At 37.6% G+C, this 17,302-nt stretch overlaps 1 protein-coding gene and 1 non-coding gene across 3 annotated transcripts; both read left to right on the top strand.

The window, feature by feature from the left end:
• Positions 1-260: 260 nt before the first annotated feature.
• LOC131157787 (vestitone reductase-like) lies at positions 261-16,098 on the top strand. Of its 2 annotated transcripts, none has more exons than XM_058112176.1 (4): positions 261-550; positions 1,016-1,558; positions 15,450-15,645; positions 15,790-16,098. In XM_058112176.1, the coding sequence occupies exons 1-4, from the start codon at positions 421-423 to the stop codon at positions 15,929-15,931; spliced, it is 1,011 nt and encodes a 336-aa protein (XP_057968159.1). In that variant the 5' UTR covers positions 261-420; the 3' UTR covers positions 15,932-16,098. The 2 variants fall into 2 exon arrangements, with proteins under 2 accessions (XP_057968159.1, XP_057968160.1); XM_058112177.1 differs by having other exon boundaries at positions 310-550; positions 1,019-1,558.
• On the top strand, positions 10,668-10,773 carry LOC131159017 (small nucleolar RNA R71). Its single transcript, XR_009137631.1, has one exon. It is a non-coding gene; the product is annotated as a small nucleolar RNA R71 (small nucleolar RNA).
• Positions 16,099-17,302: the final 1,204 nt, after the last annotated feature.

The raw sequence follows: 17,302 nt of genomic DNA on the forward strand, positions 1-17,302 counted from the left end.
ATAAAACATAACACAAAATTGTATTAAAAATTTTTAAATTATATAAATTTAAATCTAAATTTCAAATTATGTGCTCATAATTGTATTTGTGATGTGATTGAGGAGAGCCTGTTAACAACTTTTAACGCTTGGTCCGGAGTGAAAGGGTAAAATGTTGAATAGGACAGCTGCATTATTGAAGTCAGGATGTGGCATCCGATGTAGACTTTATGTAAAGGTGTTAACAAAGTGAAAAAAATTTAGGCATGCAAAGGATTACTGAAAATTCAGCTTTGGAAGCTCCTCTTTCTTTAGTACCTAAGTGGGAAGCTCACAACCATCGTGCATGTTGCCCAATATTTGATAGGGATATTTTGGAGAAGTTTTGAACATTCTGAGGAGTAGTATCGTAGAGAGAGAGAGAGAGAGAAACGGAGGGAAATGGAAGGCGGAGGGGATAAGGGCGCAGTTTGTGTGACAGGCTGCACTGGATTCGTAGCATCATGGCTGATCATGAGGCTCCTTCAGCATGGCTACTCTGTTCGAGCTACTGTTCGGTCTCCCCCACCAGGTACCCCCTCTGTTTAATCTCTTCTTCTCATTTCCTAATCTCACCCCTCACCTCTCATCCAGCCCGAGAGTCCCATATTCACATCTAGCTGAAAACAGAGGACACCACCATCATTTGCATGTTTTTTCATGGATTCTGTGGTGAGATGGACAATACGCTGTGTCAAATGTTATCATTTCATCAGAATAAATTATCGTAAAAATTGAACTTTTTTGAGAATTAAAAATGCAATCATTGAAAATTGAATCTTTTGGGGATGTATCATGCATGTTCCATGATCGATCCTGTTTGGAATCTGGGACATATTGGCCTGCTTTGTTTTGGGTTTCATGTTTGATACACAGACAAGCTGCGAAAACAATTCTTCTTTTTTTATTTCTCTCTCTTTTGGGAAAATTTTATCCATAGAGTGCCCTGTTCATGGCACCATATATCCTTAAATTTATGTTAATTTATGTTAACAAGGAGGCAAGAAAGACATCAGCTTCCTCACAAGCCTGCCAGGCGCAACAGAAAAGCTTCAAATCTTCAATGCAGACATGAGCCAACCAGACAGCTTCGACGCGGCCATCGAAGGCTGCGTGGGCGTTTTCCATGTCGCTCACACCACGGATTTCGAGAGCAAAGAACCCGAAGATAAAGCCACAGAAAGAGCCATCAATGGGACTCTGGGCATCCTAAATGCGTGCCTGAATTCAAACACAGTAAAAAGAGTTGTGTACACTTCCAGCGCAGCAGCTGTGGTGTTCAAACGTGACAGCAACGGTGTTAATGAGGAGGAGGAGGTGTTGGATGAGAGTGCATGGAGTGATGTAGAGTTTCTCAGAGGCTGGAATTCTAAAGCGGCTGCTTACATGATTTCCAAGACCTTGACTGAGAGAGCAGCTCTTGAGTTCGCAGAGAAGCATGGGTTAGATTTGGTGACTGTGATTCCTTCTTTGATTGTTGGCCCTTTCCTCTGTCCTCGCATTCCTGGCTCTGTCTACACTTCTCTGTCTATGATTTTGGGTATGTGTTCTTCGTTTCCAACGTCAAAAGTGATACCTTAATTTTTCGCGAAATATGTTGTAGTTATTTGGATATGCATCATGTTAATGTATGGAATAGAAAGTAAAATTCTTCTATGAGAGCATGCATTTCGAATATTAGATTTAGATTTGAAAAGATTTGAATAAATTTTAATATAATTTTGTATTATATTTTATCCAAATCAAATACAAATCTAAATTCAAATCTCTTCAAACATGGAGTTACTCTACATGTGGGAGAAAATTTAAATTTGAATTTGTATAAATTTATATAAAATATAATACAAATTTATATTAAAATTTATACAATCCACTCAAATCAAATCTAACCCTCAAAATCTATGCTCCCAACCACGTCGTTAAGTAGCATTTAAGGCCATGGATTTCAAGTCTTGACTTTTGATTTGTATGGATTTAGATTTTGTTCGTGTATTTTAATATTATTATTTCATTTATTATCTTGGAAAGGAGCATGTATCTTGGAATGGATTATGTATCTACTTTTAATTAGGTCTTCATTCATGTATTTCATAAATTCATAAGATTAATTATGTGAGTGTATCTTAAAATTGAGTGTATACCTATTTAATATATATACGTCTTATTTATTAAGTGTATTGAGAATGAAAGGTCATTTTGTGCATACAAATAAACTCTTAAGGCATTGGCACTATACATCAATCTCTTCATATCATTCTCATCGTGTCATCCTCCTTTCAAGTCTAGAGAATTTGAAAAGCAAAGAAAGTTATTTTTTGTGGAGCTTTGGAGTCCTCCATTTGTGTAAAATTGGAGAGAGTCATACGATTCAGTTCGGGCTGTTGTATCCGGCGAGAGGCAAGTCTTGAGGAGTTTCGTTGCACCGGTTCGTGGGGTAAGCCAAAAACCACAAAGGGTTTGAATCTCCTTAAAGGGAGCGAGATATCTAGGTCTCAACCTATTTGTGAATCGTGTTTATATCTGTATTTTTATTTGTGTTCAAGTTTAATGTTTATTTTATTTTATATTAAATTTCCTAATATTTTTAAGGAGAATCAAAATATAGAGTCTACAGTTGATAAACCGAATAAAAATGTTGGAGATCTCAACAAGCCTTTTCGGTTTAAAGGAGACTTTAAGAGATGGAAAAAAAAGGTACTCTTCTATATTAGCATGCACCACAAATAGAGAGGTATGTCTCTTGAAACCTTGATCACTCGAATTCACATTGAAGATGAGGCAAGAGGGCAAGATGTGATTATGCAATAAAATGGTAATACAAACAACGGTAATACCACAAAGGTAAATTTATTTTGTTTTCTAAACATAATACTTTGCTCAGAGATCTTTTTCCTAAACCCCCCCCCCCCTTTTAATTAAAGCCTAAGAGGAGAAATATAAAAAATAATAGTAGACCTTAAAAAATGAATAGGGGCAATCCTAATCAAAAGAACTTGAACCAAGGACCCCCTTACAATCAAAACAAATAAAATAACAATGTTTGTTATGTTTGTGGTAAAAGTGGGCATATTGCTCAAATTTGAAAATTTTGAAAACATGGGTCGATTCCTCAATCTAATATAGTTAAGGAACCATTTGTGATGATGCTTATTGATATAAATATGGTCCATAGTATTGAGGGGTGATAAGTAGGCTCAGGTGCTAATAAGCATGTCTGTTATGATAAATCTTGATTCAAAGTGTACACTTTTAAGGAAACCAAAACCATGCTCAAAAAAAAAATTTAGATGAAAGATTTAAGTGACCTAATGTTATTTTAAGCATGAAAATTACAAGATTGTGTGGTGGTATATTTCTTTATCAATCACATTACATTGAATTTTTTTTTTTTGAATAAATATGGCTATAATAATTGTAAGCATGTTACTACTTCTTTTGATTCAAGTAATCACTTATTTCCTGTTAAGAATGAAAATTGAGTGGTTAATCAAGAGGAATATAATAGCATTATTAGTAGCTCGAGATATGTAACTGATTTAACCAGACTTAACATTGCATATGCAGTAGGAATACTTAGTAGATTTTCGAGCAAGTCAGGTAGAGAACATTGGAATGCTCTTGAGTGTGATGAAATACTTAGTTAATACAAAAAATTATGGCTTATTTTTTTTACTAAGTATCTTGTTGTACTTGAAGGTTTTTGTGATATTGTTTGGAATACTTTGTCAGGTGATTCTCTCTCTATTACTGGTAATATTTTTACTTTAAATGGTGGTGCTATTTGCTAGAAATATAAAAAATAAAGAATAATTGCTAACTCAACTATGGAAGCTGAACTTATTGCTTTAGCATCAACTAGTGAAGAAGCAATTGGTCAAGATGTTGTATAAAATTTCATTTTGAGAAAAATCAATACCACCTATCCTAATTAATTGTGATAGTACTGCGGCAATTGGTAGAGTAAATAACTGTTATTATAATGGTAAATCTAAACGCATAAGAAGAAAACACAGTACTGTGAGGTCATATTTGAGCAATGACATCATTAATGTGAGTTATATAAAATCTTCTAAAAATCTTGCTGATCCATTAATTAAAGCCTTAGCAAGACAAAGGGTCTGGAATATATCGAAGGGGATGGGATTAAAGCCCATAAAATCATGAACAACGTATGAGGATACCCAACCTAAGGACTAGAGATCCTGTAATTGGGTTTAATGGGAAGAACGAGTCATATGGTGATCATAAGAAATGCACTATTATTTTTAAACTCATCCTTAAGGTGTAAGTGCATATTTCCTGTAACGGAAGAGGTTAAGTTTTTAAAACTCATAATGATAATATTTGTCTTTTATGAGTGGGGTGTTAGAGTTATAGGAGCGCTCTTGACAGATTTCACCTATGTGAGCATAAGAGTGGAGCTGCTCTCTGAGAATTAAGCTTATTCTCAAGTATGCTCATGAAACTGGGATTAACACAAGGCCGAAACGTGTTGGTTGTTAAAGCTCATGTCAACAATTAAATGATTATGTGTCAGCAGTAATAATTTATTTTCCTTAAGCAGTCATAGTTCAAGTCTAAGACCATTAATGACTCTAGAGTAAAGGTTATTGTTCACTAAGTGAAGATTCAATGCAGAGCACACCTTCATTATGCATAATTTTTTATCTTTGATTGTTAAACTTTTTACGTGCATGGTACATACATAATATTAAAACGAAAGGGGAATTGTTAGCGTATTTTAATATTATTTTATTTATTATCTTTTAAAAGATCATGTATCTTGGAATGAGTTATGTATCTACATTTAATTAGGTGTTGTGATATGTGGCTCATATAAGTGAGTGGAATACATGCACAAAGAAAACATGGTGAAAATCAAGATCCTGGGGAAACCGTTGACAATAGCGTTGTAACCATCGACAATTTGGCCCAATTTCCAATAGATTTTTCTCTTTGGTTGAAATCATCGACAGTATGTCTACAAACTGTCGACGATTTAGCTCAAGAACCAAACACATATTTTCAAATTTTGAATTACAACGTTAATTTGGTTGGGTTTTGGAGGGAGAACCTCCGGGAACTTTATATATATATCATGTATGATGTATTTGTAGATGATTGATGTATTGTTCATGTTATTTTGGACAAGAAGATAGTGAAATTGTTGTCATTTGCTCCCATGGATGTAGGCATTGCCGAATCATTTAATTCCTTGTATATCTGTTGTTATTGCTTTCATATAATTGTTGTGGATTGTTTCTGTATAGTTTACCATTGAATGTTGTGTTTGTGTGATGATATACTCTGTTGTGCAAATTCAATTTACACAACAATTGGTATTAGAGCTTTGTTGTAATGGCCTCTAGAACTTCGTCTGCAAAATTTGATTTTTTTCAAATTTGATGGAACCAAAAACTTCGATTTATGGCAAGCAGTTCCGAGCCGTGCATGTTCCCATCTGATAATCACCACCGTCATAATACGAGCCATGGAACATCTAGTTGATAATGTGGTAAATTTCAGCAGAATCGATAACCGGCCATGGGATGTCATCTATTTCATCATGCAATCGAGCCCTATCGATCATCTCAGTCATCATCTCAAACGTGATCCCCTAAATCACAGTGCTCTAGGTGCCAATAGAGGGATCATGGTGCACATTGTTGTAGAATTCCCGCACTAGCTCTGGATGAAACGAAGTGGTCAGCGGGGTCATATAATGATCGAATTTCTCTTTATAAGGACATCAATGCAGCACTTCTTCCTCGGATGGTCTCGAGTCTCATCAAACCGGAATGTGTACATCATCTTGAAATCGTAATCATCGAGGTTCATCCTCTGTGCCCTTTTCCATTTGCCCTTCCTCTACTATTTTTTCTAGGCCGCTTGAACCTTCTTCTTCGGTTGGACCGATGGATTTTGATCAAAATCGAAAGTAGACTCATCAACGAGACTCATCCACTGCCCTCTTTTGGTTGGCAGTGGCACGAGAAGACTAGAGCTATGTAGAAGCAGCTCGAGAATTAGTGCGGCGTATCAAGGTTCGAAGCTTCCTAGAAGGAGATGATACAGATGTGGCGAGGATAGAAGATAAACAAACAACACCTCCTAGAAGTGCCCTCGATGCGCAGATGAGTGAAACAAAGAGCAAGGATGGAAAGAGGCACACTAAAGAAGATCACTGGAGCTGGGAGAGATGCTAGCGAGGGTCTCCGGAGGTGATCAGAGATGGTGGCGGCTTGGGTGACCCGATCTAGGGTGGTCTGACGAAGGGTAGTGTAAAGAAACAAGGGAGGAAAGTGTTAGGGCTTCGTGAGTGAAAAGGGATTTAAAATGACTTTTACAGTCTCGACCGGGTCGCACCAGCTTGGTACTAGTTGACCACTTGGTCAACCCCCAACTTAGCAATGAAAATGGGTTGTCGACCAAGTCACACCAGAGTGGAGTGCTAGCCACACCTTGGTTGAACTCTTCTGGAATTTAGAGGGTCAATAGGAACTCATATACTCGATTAGGTCACACTTTGTGACTTGCCGGTCGAGCCTTGGTCAACTTATTCTGTTAAGAAGGCTATATTTCCCTAAATAAAGAACATAAGGGCTGGGCTTGGTCACACCCAGGGAAGCCCTAGTCGCACCTCAAACTAAGACATTAACCTAAGACCTACTCTAAGGACCCTAGACTCTAACATACCCTACAATGTACAACCTAAAGACTCAAGGACTAAAGAAAACAAGAAAAACAAGCGGATTGCCTCCCAAAAGAATTAATTTTATCGTCTTTATCCAGACACAATGAATTCTCATGTCAAACTCACCCGAGTTTAGTAATAGGAATCTCCTCCACCAGTCCCTCACTAACCCTCTTCTCACATGTCCAAAGCCTATTCTCTAGGCTAGAGGTCAAGTCATAAATAGCTGAGATATGCTTATATGGGTCCTCTAGACCTAAGAAGGAGGGGTGATCAAGCTGCAACATAGCCTCAAGCGGATCCTTCAAAAGAATCGAAGGGGAAACCTCCTCAACACACTTATTGATCATATCCACGTCCACATATTAGACTTCATAGGATAGGTGTTGAGAGGCATGAAACACATTCAGCCGGAGCGTCATGTTGTCGAATGATACGTCCATGATCTCGATCCGAAATTGGATATAAACATTAGTCGTAGCTAAGAATGGTCGACCTAGAAGGACAGGGATCAGATTCTTGGTCGGGTAGGTAGGTTCCATGTCTAAGACAATGAAATCAACTAGATCATAGAACTTATCGACATTTACTAGGACATTCTCAACAACACCTCGAGGCCTTTTCACAGATCGGTCAGCAAAACTCAAGGTGACCGGAGTACACTTAAGCTCTCCTAGACCAAATTGCTTGTAAACCGAATAGGGAAGTAGGTTCACACTCACTCCCAAATCTAAAAGGGCCCTATCAGTGATGTAATCGCCGATTACACATGAGATGGTGGCAGCGCCAGGGCCCTTAAGCTTTGGGGGAATATGACCTTAAAGAATGGAGCTTACACTTTCGGTCAACCTGACTCTTTTTTTCATGTGTACCGGAGATTTGCGATTTTTGGTACACAAGTCTTTGAGGAATTTGGCATACACAAGCACTTGCTTAATGGCGTCTAAGAGAGGAAGATTAACCTTTACTTGCCTAAACATATGCCTGAAGAGCTGTAGGATATGGCACTGTAGGGATATAATGGGATAATGCTCCTTCATCGAAGGAGGTGGGCATCACAGGATTACTCACCGAATTTGAGAAAAAGAGGGTGCATGGTTCAACACTAGGTTCTTCCCTCATCTTATCCTTACCCTTACCTTGGTCTGACTTCTCCTTGATCTTATTATCTACCTCCCTACCACTCCTAAAGGTGGTCACAGCTTGGGCTCGCTCATGATATGTCGAGTAACTAGCATCTGGCTCACTCTCTACCCCGTACTGGCATTTTGGGTTAATAAGGGGCTGACTCGACAACTTGCCCTCATCTCGCCTACTTAAAGATGTAGCTAGTTGGCCTATGGTGACCTCTAACTTTGTTATGGATTGAGAGTGGGAACGGAGTAATTGCCAATCAACCTAGTGATTGGTGTAATGCCCCGACCCACCACGTGGGGCCCGAGGTGCTACTTTAGTAACATTTATATTCGTGATACCATATTCATCAAATAAAAGCAGCGAAAATAAATGAAACATTCTCCAAAACATTACTAGAGTTCTAAACTAATATTATACATAGGGGTTTCCAGATACCCATATCACCATCCAGAACTTAAGGTACACTATCTCAGTCCATACAACCATATTATATATCCAAAGACTTACGACATAACTTACATACAATAGAGTTCTTACATACACTCACACAAAAACTAGCTACTGCCTTATCCCGGAGCTTACTAAGCTCGATCTCGAGATGGTCCTGAAAAATGATTTGTATATTAAGGTGAGACACTTCTCAGTAAGGCAAATTGAGTTACTATCAGTGTGTGACCAGCATGAGTTTTAGTGTATACAAAAACATCTCATTCTCCATTTAACCAACAATAGCGTTTTTGCAAAAATATACTCACACCTATACCTCTGAAGATATGCATTTGTTTTATAGTATAAAACAGTTCAATGACTAGAAATACTACTTACATAAATTAACATATATGCGTAAAAGACACTCCCTAGGACTAAATGTAATGCTTAACCCCCATAGCGAGTTGTGCGGCTTGAAGGCCGAACTTAGCCTTGGGGGATCAACCCAAATAAAGTCAAAGTAACCATTTGTTAATACGTCTACGGACATCCACAACCCAGCTGCAGTTCTGATTGCCTTACTACTTCATAGTTTGGACTCCAAGGAATGAACAACACCTCTATGCAAGCCAATTGGTTGAAACCACCCTACACTTCCACTACAGTGTGGGCACACATGACCAAATAATTCCCTAGCAAAAGTATCGTGCTCACAATACAACTAGTCCTCAAGGTTTTTATACCATATCATGTAATTTAAGTAATGAAAACTGTAGTATAAATCTCATTTCGTATAAAATCTATCATTTCACAATAAAACCGGCTCTTAGCTGTCAAATAAAACTCGGCTCTCAGCCGTCAAATAAAATCCGGCTCTCAGCCGTCAAATACAACTTGGCTCTCAGCCATCAAATAGAACCCGACCCTCAGTCGTCAAACACAACCCGGCCCTCAACCATCACATAAAACCCAGCCCTCGGCCATCAAGTAAAACCCGGCCTGCAGCCATCATATCAAAATCCAGTATTTTACATCAACAGTTCTAGTAATTTTTCACAAACAGTCCCAATATTTTCACAACCATATACAAATTCGGTTATACAATAAACCATATTGATTATTCACCTTCCACATGATTTTCATATTTGAACATAGTCATTTAAACAACCAAGAAGCACAGTATATGAAGTTCGTATGATAAAATTAAACTTTCCACCATTCATTTTATTCAAAATACCGTATCATATATCCTATGTTTGGAAAGTTCATTTTGAACGGTTGGTTTTCGAAATAACCTTTGAAATCATAAGTATACATACATACATACATACACACATACATATATATATATAAAGTAGTTTAATCGATTCAAATTTAATAAAAATCTAACTTAATTTAATCCCATTACCTTTTTTTGAAAATTACACCTAAATGGTTCGAACATGGCGAAACCCTAGCTTTTCCAACTGGTAGAAATACGAGTACGAACTAGCCTTGAGGAGGGAGAGACAACTGAGAGCAAAAGAGAACTCGAAAGAGCTTTTTAGTGAAGAAAATCTGAAACCCTAACAGAGCAAAAGAGAGAGAACATGGATTTTCTCAAAAAAATAAAAATAAAAATGAGCTCACATCTATTTATAGGTGAGCAGCACAAGACAAAACCATTGACGGTTTTCCTGGGCTCCAAAAAATCATCGACGTTTTGGCCCTACCAAACTACCCTTCCTTTTTTTTTTTTTCTTTTCCTTTATTTCTCCTTACTTTATTTATTTTCTTTTATTTTTTGGGTTCGGGTTCCTACAATTAGCCTCGATACCCTTAAGGGCTTTTAACACCGTCTCCTGAAAAGAACGACCATATTGGGATTGCTGAGAAGGTGGTTGTTAATGAGCTGATTGACTAGGAGCATGCATGGGAGGATTCTAAGGATTTGAATTCTAAAATGGTCAAGGAGGTGAAGCATTGGGTGATTGCTGAGGTCTTTGGGCTGGAAAACCCGAAGCTTATGGCCTCTAAGAGAAGTTAGGATGTCTACTCCACCCAGAATTGTACTTATTGGAGTATAGATTATTGGTCGGCATGTCGTACCAATTATGGGTAGAATTAACTTCCTTCTGAAGAAACTCAGGAGTGGGAGGTGCATGGGGCAAATTATAGCAGGTATGGGGTGGGTCTGAGCATATGGCACACAACTCTGCACACGTTACCAGCTGAAATGGTTGTTCTAGGGACAAGACCTAATCGAGCTTCTTAACAATGGTGTGCAGAGTGGGTGCAAGGTCATGGTTGGCTGCTAACTCATAAAGCACCTCCACATGATGCATCGATCATGGATCTATCGCACTTAGCTAACCCCTCATAGAAGGTTTGAACTAACTACCACCTAGGGACTTGATGGTGTGGGCATTTACACAAAAGGTCCCTAAAACGCTCCCATGTCTCGAAAAATTGCTCACCTTCTATATATGAGAAACTGGCAATCGCCTTCCTATGCTGGTTAGTTTTCCCGATGAGGAAGTATATTTTGAGAAATTCATGTTGCATGGTGGCCCAAGTGGTCACAGAGTTTGGCTATAAAGAATTCAATCAATACTTGGTTTTGTCCTTAAGAGAGAAGGGAAATAGCCTTAAATAGAGGGCATCATCACCGAAATCGGGTATACGGATGGTGGAGCAAATTTCAAGGAACTCATCCAAATGCTTACATGGATTTTCAGTTGAATTCCTACAAAATTTGGCAAGCATTGAGATAGTTGAGGCCTTGATTTTGAATTGCGCCACCTCGACATCCGGGAATCAGATGCAAGACGACGACACATATACATTGGGTGTGAAATAATCCCTAAGACGCCAAAGAGGTTGCTCCTCCGCCACAGATTAATGGGGAGCAAGAGGTTCCGAGTTTTGGTTTTGATTATGGAAAGTGGGAACCGATTGGCATTCGACCATGATTTTAGGTTCGGAAGACTCAGCTAACTCTGGACTAGAAGTGGATTTCCTAACCGACTTATGGGATCTCTCAATATCAGGGTCTATAGGAACTAATTCGGGATCCAAAGATCTCAAACCCTGCATGCACAATTTAGCACAAAATCCAAGACTTGAAATAACAAACAAAAATAAAAACAAAATAAAAAAGAAAAATCATGTAGTAAACTACACTAAGATTTGGCTCACTACCATAACAAAGTTCCCGAAAACCACACCAAAATTTGGTAGGCTCACCAAGGCTTAGGTCCTTAACTCCAAAGGTAATATTTATAAAGCCTAACTAATCCCAAGTTCAGTAGAACAAGGAGTGAGTTTGGTGTCAATCTCAGGGACTTAGTGCAGCTGTTTACCAATTTAATCTAGTTTACTACGCTTGAACAATAATAAATGAGTGAATTTTGGTTTTTCTATTAAAATATGAAAGCAATTAAATTTGAATTAAAGTTCTTATGGAAAAGCAAGTCCTTGGTTATAAATCCACCCTGGTTGATATGCGATAACTAGGTTTGGTCAATTATCCATACTAGGGTTTCAACGGTCAAGCAATCCGCTCGAGTGGCATAGCATAGCTGGGTTCGCACCAATTATCCGGAGCACGATCGAGAGAATGGGGTATGCCCTATGCAGGGAACACAGATTCCTCTCGAGCAATCATACCCTATTATACATAATTGACTGAATCCTAGCTATGTTGTGCTTACCCAGGGTTTCATCACAACCAGGCAACTAAAGAAATTAGCTACTCACAAAAGTCAACCTGGTCGCACCCCAAATTCTCTTGGTCACGCCCTGGTCGAACCATTCTAGAAAATCTTAAATTTATTCGTTGTTTAGTTGATGGCTTCGTAGACCTGGTCGCACGTCCAAAGTCTCTTGGTCACGCAATGGTCGAAACATTCTATGAATCAACTTGTTAATCAGCACTTTGGAGTCTTCTTATCTTGACTTGGTCCCCCTTTGTGATTGCTTGGTCGCACCACATGATCGAATAGGGCTATGCTGCTTTAGATGAATCAAGGCCTTGGAGACCTAGTCGAGCACTTGGTCGAGCCTTGTTCTTCTAAGTTGTTTCATTGACTCCTTACACTGCTTAACTCTTTAGTTTAAGCTCCAATTTCCTGAAACATGAAACATACCAAGTGTATTTCGAACAATAATAAGAAGGGATAATTACAAAGTAAATAAGAACATCACATAGGTAAATGGGGGCCTAAAATATCATATTTTAGGAACACATTAGGGACCGGTGAAGATAACATCACGGGGTGGACATATGTATTTCGTGGGTTTATCATGAAAGGTCTCAATGTATCTCATGCGGCACAAGTCAGAAATGTTTGCCAAGTTTAACTTGTGGTTGAGGTGGAAAACCAGACGAGGAGAGAGATCCTCCAGTCAGACAATAGGACTGGGTACGCTAGTTTTATTCAAGGAGTTTTGTGAGCATGGCAAGTTGTATGCAGGGTTTGCAAGGAACTTCTTGGTGAAGTCAGTGAGTATAATGTGTTTCTCGTTTAACCGACCACCAAATGTATCACTAGATGAGAGAGTTGTGCGAGAATTAAAGGCAGGTTTTGTAGTAGACTACTATGGTTTGAGTGGATGTTCACAAGTGCACGTTTCTAGCGAGATGAGATCTAGATTTGGTGTAATGTCCAGAAAATACATCTTTCTAGTGTATAAGAAAAGTGGGTTCAAGTTGGGTGATCCAATGACAAACAAGGTGGCGATCAGTGGAGACATGGTTTTTGGTGAGAAAGTTATGGTGCAGCGTACTCAAGTAAAGGAAAAGAAACAGATGCTAGAAAACTGCAGCAATAATGAATAAGTGTTGCAGGTGAAGTTACAGACTTAGGGCAGAGATGACATTGTTCATAATGCAGAGAATTATAACTCGGGATACCAGCAAGAAAACAATGGGTCCGGATGCACTATCAAACCATCATTCAGGTATAAATTTGATGTTCTGGTGTTTTATGCATTCATTTCTACTAGTAAGGTTCTTACTATTTTTCAAGATGCAGTCCATAGCAAATGAAAAAATAGATTGATGAGTGCTATGGTGGAGGAGATAAAGTCATTGTATATGAACCAGATGTAGAAGTTGGTGGAACTTCTAGGGTGGAAGAGGGTGATAGGATGCAAGGGGGTGATGTATCTGTTTTTTGTGGAAAACATATTATTTGCAGGAAAGGCTTTGTTTGGGGCTAATCAATTCGAAGCTCTGTTGAGAAAAGGTTTTGACATTAAGGTTTTGGGTACGACCAAAAAGAGTCTTGGTTTGCAAAGATAGAGCTGTCGGGATATTGGTGTTATCTCTGGGTGGCTTTGTAGACAGAATTGCAGGGAGATTTTGTTTATTATCTTAGGGTGGTTTTTTGGATAATCAATGTAAATTGTCTACCACTCAGTACCCAAGGAAGAATGGTGATGTCCAGAATATGTCAAAGGTCTCTTATGCTAGTGCAATGGGGTGTTTCGGCAAACACCAGAGCGGCTTGTCAGTTATGAGATTTGTTGATGCAGACTATGCAGGGGGCTTTGATGGCAGAAGGTTTACAACAATGTTTATGTTTACTGTTATGGGAAGGCCTACTTATAAGAAGTCCATGGTACAGTCTCCGAGTGTAGCATCTACAATTGAATCGGGGTTCATGGCAGAAGGCAAAGCTGCCACGGACAAGTTCAAGCTTTGCTTGGACTTAGTTTTTATCTCTAGTTGCTAGAATGGAGACGGTCTCAACATAATGTCCCAAAATCAAGGTGGAGCAATAGGTTCATGTTTTCGATTTTCTACTAAGAGGTGTATATTCGTCAAGGTGGAAACTATTGTGATATGTGGCTTATATAAGTGAGTGGAAGGCATGCACAAAGAGAAAACATGGGGAAAATCAAGATGCTGGTGTCAACAAGGGAAACTGTCAATGGTAGCCCTGTAACTGTTGACGGTTTGGCCCAATTTCAAAGAGATTTTGCTCTCTATCTGAAACCATCGACGATATGTCTAAAAACCGTCGATGGTTTGGTTTGGGAACCCAGCGCAAATTTTCAAATTTTGAATTGAGACGTTAATTTGGTTGGGTTTTGGAGGGAGAACCTATGGGAACTTTATATATACGTTGTGTATGATGTATTTGTAGATGGTTGACATATTGTTTATATTATTTGGACAAGAAGATAGTGAAATCGTTGTCGTTTGCTCCCGTGGATGTAAGCATTTTCAAACCATGTAATTCCGTGTGTATTTGTTGTTATTGCTTTCATATAATTTCTATGGATTGTTTTTGTATAGTTTACCATAGAGTGCTTCATTTGTATGATCATATATTCTGCTATGCAAATTTAATTTACACAACATTAGGTCTTCATTTATGTATTTCATAAATTCATAAAATTAATTATGTGAGTGTATCTTAAAATTAGGTGTGTACTTATTTAATATATATACATCTTATTTATCAGTCCTTGAATCTATCAAAAGAAATGGTCCATGATCGCATAAATTGGCGGAAAATGATTCATATAGCCGACCCCACTTAGTGGGACTAAGGCTTGGTTTTGTTGTTGTTGTTGTTTGTTGTTTGTTGTTGTTGTACATCTTATTTATCAGGTGCATGGAGAATGAAAGGTCATTTGTGCCTATAAATAAACCCTTTAAGGCATTGACAGTACACACCAATCTCTTCATATCATTATCATCGTGTCATCCTCCTTTCAAGTCTAGAGAGTTTGACAAACGAAAAAAGGTATTTTTTTTGTGGAGCTTTAGACTCCTCCATTTGTGCATAATTGGAGAGAGTCATACAATTCAGATCGTACTGTTGTATCATGGGAGACAAGTTTTGAGGAGTTCTGCTGCACCGGCTTGTGGGTTAAGTCAAAAACTACAAAAGGCTTGAACCTCTTTAAAAAGAACGAGATGTCTGTGTCTCCGACTATTTATGAATTGTGTTTATATTTATGTTTTTATTTGGGTTTAAGTTTAATGTTTCTTTTATTTTATTTTATATTAAATTTCCTAACATGAAACTTAATACAATTTTATATTGAGTTTCGTCTAAATTCACATAAATTTAAATTTAACACCTAAAATTCAAGTTCTGAAAGGTAGAATTTATCTTCATTGGAAACCATTTTCTCTACATAATTTGTTTTAATATAAATGTATGCATGCATGCAGGAAACCAGGATCATTATACATATCTCATTAGTGCAAGTATGGTGCACATAGATGATGTGGCCGCTGCACATATCTTCCTCTTTGAACATCCTCATGCCAAAGGGAGGTACAATTGTTCTTCCCATGACATAACAATTCATGGATTGTCTGAATTTCTTTCTACCAGATACCCAGAATTCAAAATCCCAACTGCAGAGTGAGTCCTGTTTCGCCTTTCCCATTCTCTGCACGGTTTTTTTTTTTTTTTTCCTTCTTTTTTGCCTTTTAATAGTCTTCCAAGTTACTGAAAAATACATGTTTAACCTTTTCTGGGTCCTTCTCTTTTTTGGTTTATTCACAGTTATTTAAAAGATATTGATGGTTACAGAGCAAAAGGGCTCTCATCCAAGAAGCTAATGGATTCTGGGTTCAACTTTGAGTATGGCCTCAATGAGATGTATGATGGAGCCATCCAATGCTGCAAGGAAAAGGGGTTTCTGTAGTTGTTTTTTAGCTCATGTTCTATCTTTTGAATGGCTATCATGTTTATAATGTTTCCTTTTTTAATCTTTTTTCTCTTTCCAGTGCTTGAAAACCGGTTGGAAATTCGACAAATGTATGGATGAATCAATTCATGTGCGGGTTGAGCAATGATCAATGGATTGGTTTTTGTCCCACTGATTCTAATGTTTTTAATGGATACTTGGAGGAAAAGAAACTTGAGTTAAGAACTTAGATCTGAAAGAAGTTGCTGTTTGAATATTAAACAATAAATCTAAAGTCATGTTTGTTTTTGGAGCATAAATTTGGGATCCTGAGTTTGAATTCGTGTAAATCTAGAGAATCTCAAACTCACTTATTTCTAACATGGGGTTTTGAAAAAGTGAGTTTAGATTATATTTTGAAAAAAATAGTATATATTTAATATTAGTTAAATCCACACAATCGGCTTCTAAATTAAAAATTATACATACCTAAATATAGTAAACGATTCCATGGTCCCAAAAAAAAAATGAGATTGTGTTGGGGTTTTTTAGTGGATATTTTGTATGCAGACTTGGTTAATTTTGATGGTGCTGTTGGAGAATCAACTAATGTGGGTGTGGAGTTGGAGTTACAGTTGGTGAACACAATGGGATTGTCTTAAAAATTGTAAACATCTTCTCACCTGCTTGCAACAATTGCTAGAGTAGCAGTAGAGTTTGCTTTGGAGCTTAGCTTTTTTTCTTCTCAACATCATTTTGAAGGTGACTTCTTAGCTTTGTCAACCATATCAAAAATAATAATTACTCCTTCCTCTATTCCTATTTTTTTTTATCAAAAGGTAAATGTATATTGATCAAAATGCTTACTTGGGCATCCCCAAGTTGTTTGGAACCTTGTTCCTCATCCAATTAAAATCAAAGAAATATTTCAAACCTGGGCATACCCAGGGGCTATAAAAAGCCAATCAGATACCTATCAATACTCCAATAATCTAGATAACCTGTGAGAAGTTAATCAATGGAATACAAATTAAATTTTTCAAAGACCCTCATGTATGTGAATTTTTGTATTACATTAACATTTCAGGAGAGGAAATGTAGTGTCCCTCAAATCTAGCTCTGTTTCTGAAGTGCCACAGGAAATACACCGAGGCAGCAAGACCAATTCTCCTTCCTGCAGCAAGAAAATTCTTCCCTTTTTCTTCTTTGCAAAGCCATTTCACTGAAGGTGAAATTTGAGAATAGATATATTTTTATCTATTTCTTGTTATGAATTCATTTAAATATATATATATATATATATTTATATTGTTATTATAATATTTTTTTAAATATCAAGATCTAATCATTCCATTCTTAAGAAAGTGTTATGCAAACCAAGCATGATTG

The sequence above is a fragment of the Malania oleifera genome, chromosome 6 (assembly GCF_029873635.1).
Source record: "Malania oleifera isolate guangnan ecotype guangnan chromosome 6, ASM2987363v1, whole genome shotgun sequence".
Taxonomy (NCBI): Eukaryota; Viridiplantae; Streptophyta; class Magnoliopsida; order Santalales; family Ximeniaceae; genus Malania; species Malania oleifera.

Excerpts from the sequence above, each read along its gene's own strand:
- LOC131157787 (XM_058112176.1), top strand. The coding sequence starts at position 421 with ATGGAAGGCGGAGGGGATAAGGGCGCAGTTTGTGTGACAGGCTGCACT. Across the intron at positions 551-1,015 it reads TGTTCGGTCTCCCCCACCAG|GAGGCAAGAAAGACATCAGC; the intron begins GTACCCCCTCTG and ends TATGTTAACAAG. Across the intron at positions 1,559-15,449 it reads TTCTCTGTCTATGATTTTGG|GAAACCAGGATCATTATACA; the intron begins GTATGTGTTCTT and ends GCATGCATGCAG.